The 12,635-nt window shown below is 42.7% G+C and overlaps 1 protein-coding gene across 1 annotated transcript in view; it reads right to left on the minus strand.

The window, feature by feature from the left end:
* Nucleotides 1-1,323: 1,323 nt before the first annotated feature.
* Nucleotides 1,324-12,635, minus strand: part of LOC105363019 (C-Maf-inducing protein) — a 72,807-nt gene continuing 61,495 nt past the window's right edge. Inside the window, exons 3-9 of the mRNA XM_011500589.1 lie at nucleotides 11,673-11,780; nucleotides 10,305-10,804; nucleotides 9,590-9,745; nucleotides 8,103-8,439; nucleotides 3,701-3,958; nucleotides 2,601-2,901; nucleotides 1,324-1,515 (exon numbers count right to left, since the gene is read on the minus strand). Coding sequence (XP_011498891.1) covers nucleotides 1,391-1,515; nucleotides 2,601-2,901; nucleotides 3,701-3,958; nucleotides 8,103-8,439; nucleotides 9,590-9,745; nucleotides 10,305-10,804; nucleotides 11,673-11,780 — 1,785 coding nt within the window. The 3' untranslated portion in view covers nucleotides 1,324-1,390. The remainder of the gene's footprint in view (nucleotides 1,516-2,600; nucleotides 2,902-3,700; nucleotides 3,959-8,102; nucleotides 8,440-9,589; nucleotides 9,746-10,304; nucleotides 10,805-11,672; nucleotides 11,781-12,635) is intronic.

Consider the following 12,635-nt stretch of genomic DNA (forward strand, 5'->3'; position numbering starts at 1 on the left):
GATAGCAAATTATTATTATGTATGTATATATACTCATAATATAATATACTCTTTTGTTTGTTTGTGTGTGTGTGTGTGTGTGTGTGTGTGTGTGTGTGATTTAGTTTTCGTGCGTGCGTGTAAGTAAAATTAATAACAAAATAAGTGAACGTATACTCTTATTTAATACTTTACTAATGGATTATAAAAAATAAAATATTTCAGTAAGAAAGGTTATACAATGAATGTTATTAGTTTATTGTTCGTGATATTGCTTGCAATACCAATCGTCTCTAATAGCTTTTCGAGCCGAATATCTTATCGGTTTGACATTTATCATCCTCTTAATATCTTTTTGACGAATATTATGGAGATCAGAGAATCCATTTCATCCCTCGTCGACAAATGAATGACAAGGACGAAACGAAGCCGTTAGGATCAATTGAGATTTAAAGCATGACGTAACATTGACAACGAGTAAAAAATACGAAAAGTAATTTCTTCGAAATTTGAAGAAGCGAGTGCTATGCAAACGTGATCTATTAGCGATTCCACGGCAGAAACATTTAAAAATTTCACGCTGTTTAAAATTGCGAATATAGACGACGAATGGAAAAAGGCAATATCGGATTGAGAATAAAGTGAGTAATTGTTATTGTGTGTACGCGCGCGTATATACTGTTGTGCGTCTGTACGGTTATGCATGTGTTTCATGGTGGGCGCGCGCGCGTGTGTATGTATGCATGGGTGGGAAGGAAAGTTGGAGTTAGTGTAGCGGTTTGGCGAGACGGGGCGGGGGTGCGAGAGGTGAGAGAAAGAGAGATAGAGAGATAGAGATAGAGATAGAGATAGAGATAGAGATAGAGATAGAGATAGAGATAGAGATAGAGATAGAGATAGAGATAGAGATAGAGATAGAGATAGAGATAGAGATAGAGATAGAGATAGAGATAGAGATAGAGATAGAGATAGAGATAGAGAGAGTAAGAGAGAGATAGATAGAGAGAGATAGAGAGAGATAGAGATAGAGAGAGAGAGAGAGAGAGAGAGAGTGAAAGAGAGAGTTAGATAAAGATATAGAATCGCCGCTTCTCGTTGTACATATATAAATACGTGAAGATACATACGCGCCGCTATACAGATATACGCTGATATAAATATGTATAGATGCGCAGATATAAGGAGGAGCTGCAGTTATAAGACCGTTCACCTAACTTGAAGAAAACCACAACGATTATTACAGAGAAGGAGGATGCGTAAGTGCGTTTCGCTAAGTGTTCGCTCAGCGCTTGAGCTTCGCAGTTGACTTGGTGCTGCTGCTCCTGTAGCCGTGACGCGAGCCGTGACGCGAGCCGTGACGCGATCCGTCCCGAGAGCATCCGTTCGACGCGCTCTCGGGCGTGTACTCGGGTCACCAGGCCTCCGTGTAGCGCACGTCGAACTCCTGGAGGGCGGGCAGCCGCTTCTTCAACGTTTCGAATGTCGATGCCGAGAGCTTCGTGCTGTTGAGGTTGAGCTTTCGCAGGTTCGTTAGAGCTGTAAAGTAAGCAGTCGCATTAAGATCGCTGACTTGACCTTTCTATCCACCCCACCCCACCCTCCTCCTAAAATCGAGATTTCGAGCGAATGTTTTCGGGACGCTTGATCGAACAATACGAGCGCTTTCCGACAAAGTTATTCTACGATTCATTTTTTCACAGCTATGTGTTTATATTTTTGAAGTCAGCCTCTCGATCGGTTCCCATTACTTTTTGTAAAAGCTGCTTTTTGCACGAAGCTCGCATTATTATTCTGCTAGGGTAATCAAGTTATATAGGCCTTAGTGTCAATAGAGATTAAATATAGATTAATCTTTATAGCTGAAATTTGAGTCGGTGGAGAAATCTATACGACACGAAATCTTTACGTAATTAGATGAATGGAATAATCTTGTTCCTTTTCGTTCGAATGATCATATAAAAAGTAAATTACATAGTCATGGATATGCCCGAAGAATTACATTATATATAAAAGTCAAAAGAGCATTTTTATTAGAAAAATTAATTAGAAATTTTTATTTCCAATGACGTGGAGTGAAAGCATGAAGTGCCGGAAAGCTTAGAAGAAGAAGATTTACAGATTTGCGAGAACTCTTTTTTCAAAATATATAACTTTGTAATATATAGAAATCTTATTTTTATCTTAATGTTGTGGAAATTTAATAAAATAACAATCGCACTAGCAACAGCAGCAAGAAATCCAATAGTTATAATAATGACAATGAAAATCTTGATGATGATAATAATAAATTTCAATTGAAGTAGAACGTAACGACGGAGGTTTTTGTTATCTTTTTTCTCTTTTTTTCTTGCTTTTTTTTTTCATATGTAATAAGAGATGAAAAACCTCAGTTGTATCGTAATCTGTGGCCAAACGAATTGTAGATGGCATTAAAGATTCATGGGGAAGGTTTACAAAGACACAAATGTGTCCGATCTATTGAACGCGGTATCACTCTTATCGCTCCAGAGTGGTTTGCACGTGAATTCGAATGGCTCTTGCGCGCTCTCGAATCCCTCATTGATGAATCAACGTATTTCTATTCTCGATAGACTTGATAATGGCGGTTATCGTATACTCACATGCCAATTTGGAGATGCCCTTGTCGGATACGGGGGTCTCGCAGAGGTTGAGCACTTGGAGCTTCTGCAGGTGTTCGCTTATCATCTGCAGACCCGTGTCGCCGAACTGTGTGGCCCAGAGGTTGAGATACCTGAGGGCGGGAAGCTTTATTAGCTGCTCCGCGCAAGCCGAGGTGACCGAGGTGAAGGCCAGGCTGAGGCACTCGAGGTTGCCCAGAGCACCACCACCGAGGAGGAGGGCCACATCCGCGTCGGTCGCGCGCACCGGTAGGGTGAGCTTGCGGGGTCCGCCCTTCTGTTGCTGAAACAAGAAATTGTGCCTCGGTTAGATTAATCGGCATCGCTCGCGACTTTAGCCAGCGACTGGCTGCGTTTTGATTTAACGACGCGCGTAGCGTCGATCGTTAAGGCAAACGATCGGCCATTTCGCAAGTCATCACCGCCGTTCTCTCCCAAAGACTATTGATTGGCTAATGATAGCGGCACTCGGCTCCACCCCTCTTTCTTCCATAAAATCAATTTTAATGTATCTCTGTGATAATTTTAATAATCCTGCATAATCCAATAGACCTAAACTTCTGATTGCCTTTTCCTAGATTTACGGACGAATGAGAAGTTCCATTAAACATACCGTAGTATGCATTTAATTTAACGAGTCATGAAAATTTATAAACTTCACATTATTATGTAAATTCAATATTATTGTTGGGCTCCGCTTAATATTCTAATTGTATTTTATTATTATTTTATTCACTTATAAGCGACCTCGTGAATATTCATATTCGAGAGTTATAAGTACATAATAAGTTTAGCCGTACAATGCATTATATCTGATATGCTGGAGTAATTAGCATTCATAATGACGAAGAGGAACGTTGTAAGGTGGCAAGGAGGTGGCCTGGATTTAAAGAATTACATTATTAACGTCAACACGTCGCCGGCGTACGACGCCACTCCCCTCCCCATGCAATCGCCCATGCAATACTCTCCGTTCTACTAATAACTCGGAGGAGGAGGAGGAGAAGGAGGAGGAGGAGGGGGGTGGGAAAGAGGGAAATAGAGTCTCGATGATCGGCGCCCCCTCGCAATCCGATACTCACCAACTCCTGGAGATTTCTCTGCCTCTGGCAAAGAGCCGCGTATCGCGTCTTCCCGGACTCGGTTGACTGAAGCGCCGAGACGACCTGGAGCCTGGCCTCCTCGCTCGGCAGTAGGCGCCACTCGAGCATGAGACAGAGCGCCTCCTGGGCGGCGTCGCAACCCCTCACACCGAGGAGAATACAGGCGCCGCCTGTCTGCTTCAGCAGGGAGCTTATGAAGCGCTTGCGCCGACAGCAGCAGGCCAACAGCGTCGTCAGCTGAAACAGAGTAGATCCGTTACCAGGTGACTAAATCCGCCAACCCATCCGCAGATGCGATCTCCGGTATCCTCGACGCGACTCCACTCCGTGTGCCCTTTCGTGGCTTTCGTGGTTCGATGAGGCTCATCGGGCGAACGAGGCGAACTAATCAACGACCGATATCACGTTTGGCTTTTTCCGTGGTGCCGAGGAGCCTCCTTATCGCGGCGACGTTAATCATTGAAGCCGACGAGATTGCCGATCGTCCTAATAAATTTCGCGGGGCAAAAGCTGCCGCGATAAGGTCGATCGGTCCTACGTTGGCAATGCGAGTCATTTAGCGCTGCTTCTTACGAGAGAATCGTGGTTTGAATTTCGAGAGCTTAGGGTATCCGATTTCTGGAGCGGGACTAAGAACTCGTGTGACTTGGCCGACCAACGTGGCTGATACGACGGGGAATGGGAAGTTGACTGAAATAGCGGAACGACGATGGAAATAGAGGTTCGGTGATGGGAGGCGAGCAAATGAAATGGATAAGGATGGGCGAGTAAATGAATCGCTTATTGGACGTGGAAATTCACCGTATCGCGGATCTATAAATGATTTCTTTCTTCTTTCTTCTCGAGCCAAAATGTTATTACGCCAGCCTCGATGTTATTACATTCTTTTATGTTTGCGTTTGATCAGGAACTTACGCAGTAAGTTGTCGTGGTTCGCAACTAAAGGTTACCTCAGGAGGAGAAAAATAAATGGAACCCCGTCGATAGTTTGGATATTGTTATTTGTTGACCAATATTGAGATTGAGATTGAGATTGAGATTGAGATTGAGATTGAGATTGAGATTGAGATTGAGATTGAGATTGAGATTGAGATTGAGATTGAGATTGAGATTGAGATTGAGATTGAGATTGAGATTGAGATTGAGATTGAGATTGAGATTGAGATTGAGATTGAGATTGAGATTGAGATTGAGATTGAGATTGAGATTGAGATTGAGAGAGAGAGAGAGAGAGAGAGAGACAGAGACAGAGAGAGTGAGAGAGACAGAGACAGAGAGAGAGAGAGAGAGCGCGCGAGAAAGCGTCTGTTGTATCGATGAAGGGAGAGGGAGAGCTTGGGAGTGGGAGAAAAGAAATTGGAACAAGAGTTTATAATTTACTTATAGAGTAGCGTCATTTTAATATTCGTATATTTAAGGCTTTTTGTTCGATTGAAATATAATAAGGATGCGCTACAATAAAATGTCGGCTAATTAAATGTCCGAGGCGATTTTCCGTCTTAGCTTGTAAATTTACGACTACATCGGCATTTTAGCTTTTATCTTTTAATTAGGCTATTTTCATGATATAAGCCAAAGTCGGATAGAGGAGGCTGCATTTTAGCATATAAAATATCCCTTTTATCCCTTAAGGTATATTAATCTCCATTATTTCTTTATATTCTGATACACTTACATGCTAGGCGAAAGCACGTAATAATGGAAAATTTTTATAGCTTGGAAAATAAGCGCCTAATATGAGATATATAAATAGAGGATGGTGAAAATGCAGCAAAATGCTGAAGAATATCAATGGATATGAAAGTTAAGACTGATAATGCAAAAATTATCTTGAGCCTTGTATTTCCTTTACAAACACGAAGCCTGCGTATATCTCTATTATAAATAAATATCGTTAAATAAATGAAAAATATTAATTTTCGACGATCTTTTCCGTCGTCCATTAAGGTAGCGGAATAAATTTAACGGAAAAGAAAAGCAGATAAAAGAAGAAAGGAGTCTTATTACGAATGAGAGCATTTCACACGAGCTTAGATAATTTTCATTTATTTTGAACTATCTGTTTAAACTATATGTTTAAAATTGTTGATTAATCTCGTCGAAATATGCTGATAACTTGTTGGAAATGCGTCTGTGCGAGCCGGTATGCGAGGCACTCGTAAAATATGCGAATTTTAAAGTTCATCAGTTTGGATAGTTTGCGACAATTAAAAATGTCAAAGACGTCGAAGATTTAAAAAATGTTCTCGTTTCAGTTAATGAAGGCGAACGCTCGTCCAGTGCTCGAAACGTTTCCAAAGTCGTAAAGATAATATCGTGGTTGAAAGGTGTTGACGTCACTCGGATGTCGCGGCATCCTTTGAAGTGCGACAAATAGAGTGTCTACAGTCTACAGTCATTGGGTGTATATAATTTTTGTCAATTCAACTTAATTTCCAAGCCTACATTATGCATACATAACGCAGCATATATTTATGGCAATCTTATGTAATTATGCGACATCATGGTAAGAGTCGACAACTACCATTTTTAGGACATCGGATAACGGAAAATACTCATTAATTTATTATTATGAAAAGCGTACGGCTGCGGTGTTCCATTAATAAATAATCTAGGGGCACGTATGCATATGTATATAGATGAATTTGTCAAACAAGTATTATCGATCGGTTGGGATTATTACTTATTTGTAGTTATTCCGAGAGGCCGCTTTATTATCCGGCGCGACGGCTTTTGAATTTCATCAGTTATGCGTAGAAGAAAGAAAAAAAGAAAGAAAAAAAAAACAGAAAATAAAAGTCCAATCATAGTTATGATAAATAATTCATATTTTACGCAGTGGTTTATTTACGCAACGGGAGTGCAGTCACACCCGAGCCCATACACATTTTAAGAAATACGTCATGTTAAATAAACACAGAGTCGCCTAGTTTTGTGAAAGAAAATAATAGATTGTAGGAGCCGACGAGGTAAGGGCGTTGCGCATCGCGTTCACGTGACGTCGACAGAATAATATAAAAATGCCAACGAACTCGCGACTGATAAGAATAAAACGTGAGGAGCCATTGACGAGGTACGCCAACCAGTCGATCCTTCCTCGATCCGTATAAGTGATAAATCGCGGATAAGCGAGCTTCTTGCGCAAACACTCGTCCTGGGGGAGCTAGACTACCCTCATCTCACTACAGCCAAAATAACCCAACGCTCTCGTATACAATACTACACGCGCCTATAGGCGCACGCGCGCACACACGGTGGTACTTTATTCTCTCTCTCTCTCTCTCTCTCTCTCTCTCTCTCTCTCTCTCGTACTGTTTCACTCTATTTCTACGAAAATCGCTAAAGTTGATTCATCCTGTGCTCGGCTCTCTCGAGAGCGATAAAAAGGATAAGCTCAAATTAAACTGCGTGTATTCCAGCGACGCCCGACAAAATCATTGGATCGATGCTTTCTCGTATTTATGATCAAGATTTTTATGGGCGTTAAATATTTTTTCCAATAATTTTAAGCATTCCGTTGGTAAGTAGGTCAACGCCTATATTTTAAATAAACTTACCCTAATAAACCTACATATCTCGAATAAATAACCTACAAATAAATTTTCTGACTCGCATGTGCCTATAACAATGTAAGGGTCTTTTACAATAAAGTATCCTTCCTTTCCATTCCTCATTATTATCGCCTTCTATTTAATTTATTTGCAATGGCAAATAAATTACGAATAAAGGTACTTTCTTAGAAATGGGCCGTGCGGTAATATTACATGACTTTGTGTGAATAAACGTAAACGGTATAAAGCCACTTTAAGAAAATGAGAGTCTAGAATTAAGCGATAGAAAAAGAGTTGGATAATACTTAATTTGATAGGAGCTTTAACCTTGCTTGACAGTATGTTTCAGTTCGAGCGTATTAAAGAAGAAAGAAAGAAAGAAAGAAAGAAAGAAAGAAATAAAGAAAGAAATAAAGAAAGAAAGAAAGAAAGAAAGAAAGAAAGAAAAACAGAAAAAATAAAGAATAATTTCAGTATTTTCAATTGAATTTACTTTTTACTTTCTCCATCCACATAAAGCTATTAAATTAAATGTATCTTTCGTTCGATGAGTTGTTGAGCGATAAAATAATGCCGTCAATTTACAATTTACAATTCTTTATTCTCGATTCGATAAAACTAATTAGGCAATGCGTTAACGATTAAGCCAATGTTTTAACGCTTCAGCATTATTACTGTAAAATTAATTAATCATGATTTGGAATAAAATTTAAGGAGCAGAAGCGAAATCGTCCGACTGAATTATCGGCGATCCTCCGTAAAGCGCGTCGTCGGGGGAAGGCGAGGCGAAGCTCGGGGAGGTCGTAATCATGGCTGGACCGTCAACTCACCATGTCGCCGAAGAGTTGGCCCTCGTCGGGGCATGCGGGACTCGAGGGCGCGGCAATGTGAATCCATCCGGGCCGAGGTTCGCGCACCGGCAGTAGCACCCGGTGCACCGTGCAGCGCGGATCCTTGGCGAGTCGGCGCATGACGTAGGAGAGAACCGTCTCCTGGACCTCCTTGTCGGCGAGGGCATCCTCCGGGAAGGGCACCGGCTGCAGCAGCGCCCCGAGGCCCGGCCGCCAGTCCGCGTACTCTGACCTGAAATGCGTCGCCTCGTCCATGCAATGTCCTATTGCGCTGTTTACCCTACCATCCCATGATTCACCCACCAAAAACCCCATGCTCTTACACTCCACCCCACGCCCCTCCACCCATTCTCTCTCTCTCTCTCTCTCTCTCTCTCTCTCTCTGCCTCTTCCCGCCCCACTCATACCATACTATCAACCTATCGCTTTTCCAACATTTCCCTTTGCTCGACTCCTTTAATTACAAAGGATGGAGACTGTCGGCATAAGCGGCTATATTCGTGATAGAGAACGTAACTGGGCTAATAAGATCGATAATAGTTATAAATTTTTAATGAAATATTTAATCAACGGTTAATTGGTTTTTTACACGTGCCCGTTTTAGCACGCACGCGTTGACGAATACAATGGAGAAGTGGAAAATATTTGTAAATTGAGGACAGTACGTGATTTTACTCCTTATGAACTTAACCGGACATCTTTTCCTTTCACAATATTATTCATTAAGCATAATAGTACCGGCAAATGATAATTACCTTTACTACAATAAACAATACCTTAAAACAATAATAATATTTCATGCGTGTAGAAACGAGTGAGTCGACTCATGTAAATGTAAGAGCGAACACCTTTCCCGAACGACGAAAAAAATAAAATTGAAAAATCACACTAATGTACTTATTAAATATGAATTTGGAACTTGTTGAATTTGTATTGTTTTGTTATTCCTTTTCTCTCTCTCTCTCTCTCTCTCTCTCTCCCTCTCTCTCCCTCTCTCTCTCTCTCTCTCTCTCTCTCTATCTCTCCTTTTATAATGTCCAAGCTACACAAGTACATTGGAGTAAAGATCCAAATTTAAAATATCATGTTTTCTAATATGGATACTGCAGTTATTTTTGGCAAGGTGATGTTATATTAAGACAGGTAAGTTATTAAATATGAAATGTAAAATTTTTCATTGATTACTGCTCCGTAATAATGTTAAGGTTAATTATATAATTTACTAATGGAGTAAAGCAAAACAAGACAGAACAAATGAACAACAAAAGGGAGACATTTGATCAATTTAAATTGCAATCGAACAACTCGGTTAAGTTATTTTTGACGCTGCATAAACGCTTATAAAATACGTCAAAATTTACAGCAAATTAAACGCATAAACGTGTGCGTTTATAAAGTCGATAGAATTAGCCTGTGTAGTCGTATATTGGGAGTACACCCTTATAATATAAATCTTATTTACGTACGCGATATTCAGGACTAGAAGATAGCATCTTAGGGGTGGTAGTGACGCAGACGCGCCATCCTCGAGCTGCTGTGATTGCTGATGCAGCTGCTGTTGTTGCTCCTGTTGTTGCTCCTGTTGCTGCTCGCGTTGCTGCTTGCACGCGCTTACTTCGAATCTAAAACAAAAAGGACTATCGTAAAAAATGTCGCTTATGTCGCTAAACGGAATAATTTTAGGGGTTGCGAAAAGAAAAATGTATGCACTGGTGGAGGATAGAGGGTGAAGCATTGGTGACAAGTGTGGACTAATTGGTTGATTGGATGGAGGTGGAGCGCGAGCAAATTAGCAAGTAACTGGTCGATGACAAAAAATTCAAGTTTCACCTTTTAATGAACATGCGAAAGTTGTAAATGGATAAAGAGAAAATCGTCACCGTTGGCCAAAATATCGTGACTCATAATTTACGAAAGCAGCTCGTTTACGCACAAAGCCGACGTTTGCTGCGCATCTCGGGAATGTGGACACTCCACCGGGAAGTCGGCTAATGGCGAAAGCGAGTTTATTAATTACGCCACGACCTTGAGAATAATAATTCAGAAACGTGGCCAGTGTAGCTCGACTGCGCCCCGATAATTTACCAAATTAATTATGCGAACGATGAAGAAAATTGAGTGCGCCGGCGAATAGGAGGGGATGAGGATTCGACACGAGGCGAGTGGTCGGGCCTTCGTCACCTGTGGAATATGGCGGCGACGCAAATGGAGACCAAATTGGGCAGGATCCTCGGGTGGGGGCAGTCGCTTCCTGGACCGTGTACCGATGCCACGTAGTCCCTGATGGTAAGCTCTCCGTCGACGTTCTCGTAAAGGGCGGCGATGAACACCTGGAGGAGCTTACGCATGTCCGGGGACTTGCCGAAGTCCACGGTGTGCTTGAGGCAGCGAGTTACGGCGGGCCTCAATCCCAGAACGAGGGGCGAGCGGGGATGTCGCTGGGCCAGCCGGGCGAGTCCGCGGGCCAGGGCCGGTGGGGGAGCGGCCCGTTCCAAGAGTGGCGCCGCCACGTTCAGGACGGCCTCGGCCCAGCTACGAGCTTCCTGTTCACTCGAGTCCTCCTCGTCCGGCGACGAGTCCTCGAGCCGACCGTTGCTCTCGTCCTCGGACTTTTCCGTGGCGATTGGCTCCTCGAGCAGCTTCGCCACGGCCTCGAGAGGCGCTCCCGCCACCCTTTCGTCCTAAACTCAGGTTACCCACGATTAGTTAAAGCCCTTATTTAGCACTTAAAACTCGTGAGCGGCACTTTGTATCCTCGCCTTCGAGATCCTACCTCCCTACCCCACCTTTCACCGAACCCCGTTCCCGCAACCCACAGCTTCCTCTTGGTTAAAAATAATTTCAATATTATTGCGAAACAACTTTTCATTCGACAATTACGGCCGCTTTTCGCTCAAATGCTATTAACGGCCGACTGCAGGTGCTCGGTTGACGGATGGTTTCATTTAATGAAAACACGTGTATTTTTAACCAAAGTGTTTGCGCGCGAGCATACCTTTTATGCCAAAGGTATTTTTCTTTCTATCTGTTTTTTTTCTTCTTTTCATTCTTTCTCTCATTCTGTCTGTCTGTCTGTCTGTCTGACTGTCTGTCTTTCTTTCTTTCTTTCTTTCTTTCTTTCATTCATTCATTAATTAATTCATTAATTAATTCGTTAATTCATTCATTCATTCATTCATTCATTCATTCATTCTTTCTTTCTTTCTTTCTTTCTTTCTTTCATTCATTCATTAATTAATTCATTAATTAATTCGTTAATTCATTCATTCATTCATTCATTCATTCATTCATTCTTTCTTTCTTTCTTTCTTTCTTTCTTTCTTTCATTATTTCATTCCTTCATCTTCTTCTTCTGTTAATATAATGAATTCGCGATCTGCCAATCCATCAACGCTATCGCTCGAATGCATGTTAAGTTAAGTTTAAAGGAAATTTTATCCCTTCTGCATTTTTCCTTCCCTCGCTTTAATCCATCCTCTTTCGCCCCTCTTCCCCCACGTGGCTCATCACGCGTGCGAGTTCACGACAATTTCAGTTCATATACCATACCTGAAGAGGTGTCCAGAGAGCGAAATCAACGAGGGCCTTGAGTTCGCGCAGCACGACCTCCTCCTTCGTTGCCATTGAGACCAGATGTTGATATTTGAAAATACTCTTCTACAAGAATACAAAAGCGGCCGTTCAATGAAAGCGGAAGCTAGAATATACGATCGGAGTTGCGGAGAAATCAGTTCGCCCGTGGCAAAGTGGCAGCCACCGCCGCGCATATCAAGCAAGCATGTCGGTTAATGCGCCGGGCATTTTCCATGGAAATACGGTTCCGGGTCCTATGACGTACTTCACCGTGTCGAGAGATCGAGCGTGTTTTAGCGGCCGATAGGGGAATTCATCGTGACGCCTTCGTGACCCCTTCTTAACAGATTGACACCGACACGACCACGCCGACCTCTCCCTCCCACCGCCACACGCACACCCCGGCCCGCCATCCCCCTCGCCGCCCGCCCCACCGCCGCCGCTCTCGCCCTCGCCCTCCGCCAACTCGTTTATTTTACTTTATACTAGTACGTCATAGCTCGGCTCTGCCTCGGGGCGCATGATACTCGTGCTGGCACGCGGTGAATATAAATTTCACCCGACACGCCGATGACATGTTTAATGATATCGCTGTATAAGGGCTCTCCTCGAGCCTCGTTCCTCGTTCCTCGCCCCACGCCCCACGCCCCACGCCCCACGCCCCACATAATCGACTGGCCAAAGCCTCGTGTGCGAGTGCGTGGAGTCGGGACGGGGAATGATCGTTACCCGACCGATGCCCGGCCCGCTTCGATTATCAATCTTTCATCCGTTTCGTAAGAGTCTCGTAATGCCGACAAGTTTTTCACGAGCTTTATCACGTGATGTTTCGCGCTCTCGACAAATTTATTAATGCCGGATCAGCTAGCCGGCTTCCGGGCAATTTTTCAAACAATCCAATGCTCTTAGTTCCCTCGGTTTCACGAGCACATCCTTCTT

This window comes from Ceratosolen solmsi, unplaced genomic scaffold, assembly GCF_000503995.2.
Source record: "Ceratosolen solmsi marchali unplaced genomic scaffold, CerSol_1.0 scaffold56, whole genome shotgun sequence".
Classification (NCBI taxonomy): Eukaryota; Metazoa; Arthropoda; class Insecta; order Hymenoptera; family Agaonidae; genus Ceratosolen; species Ceratosolen solmsi.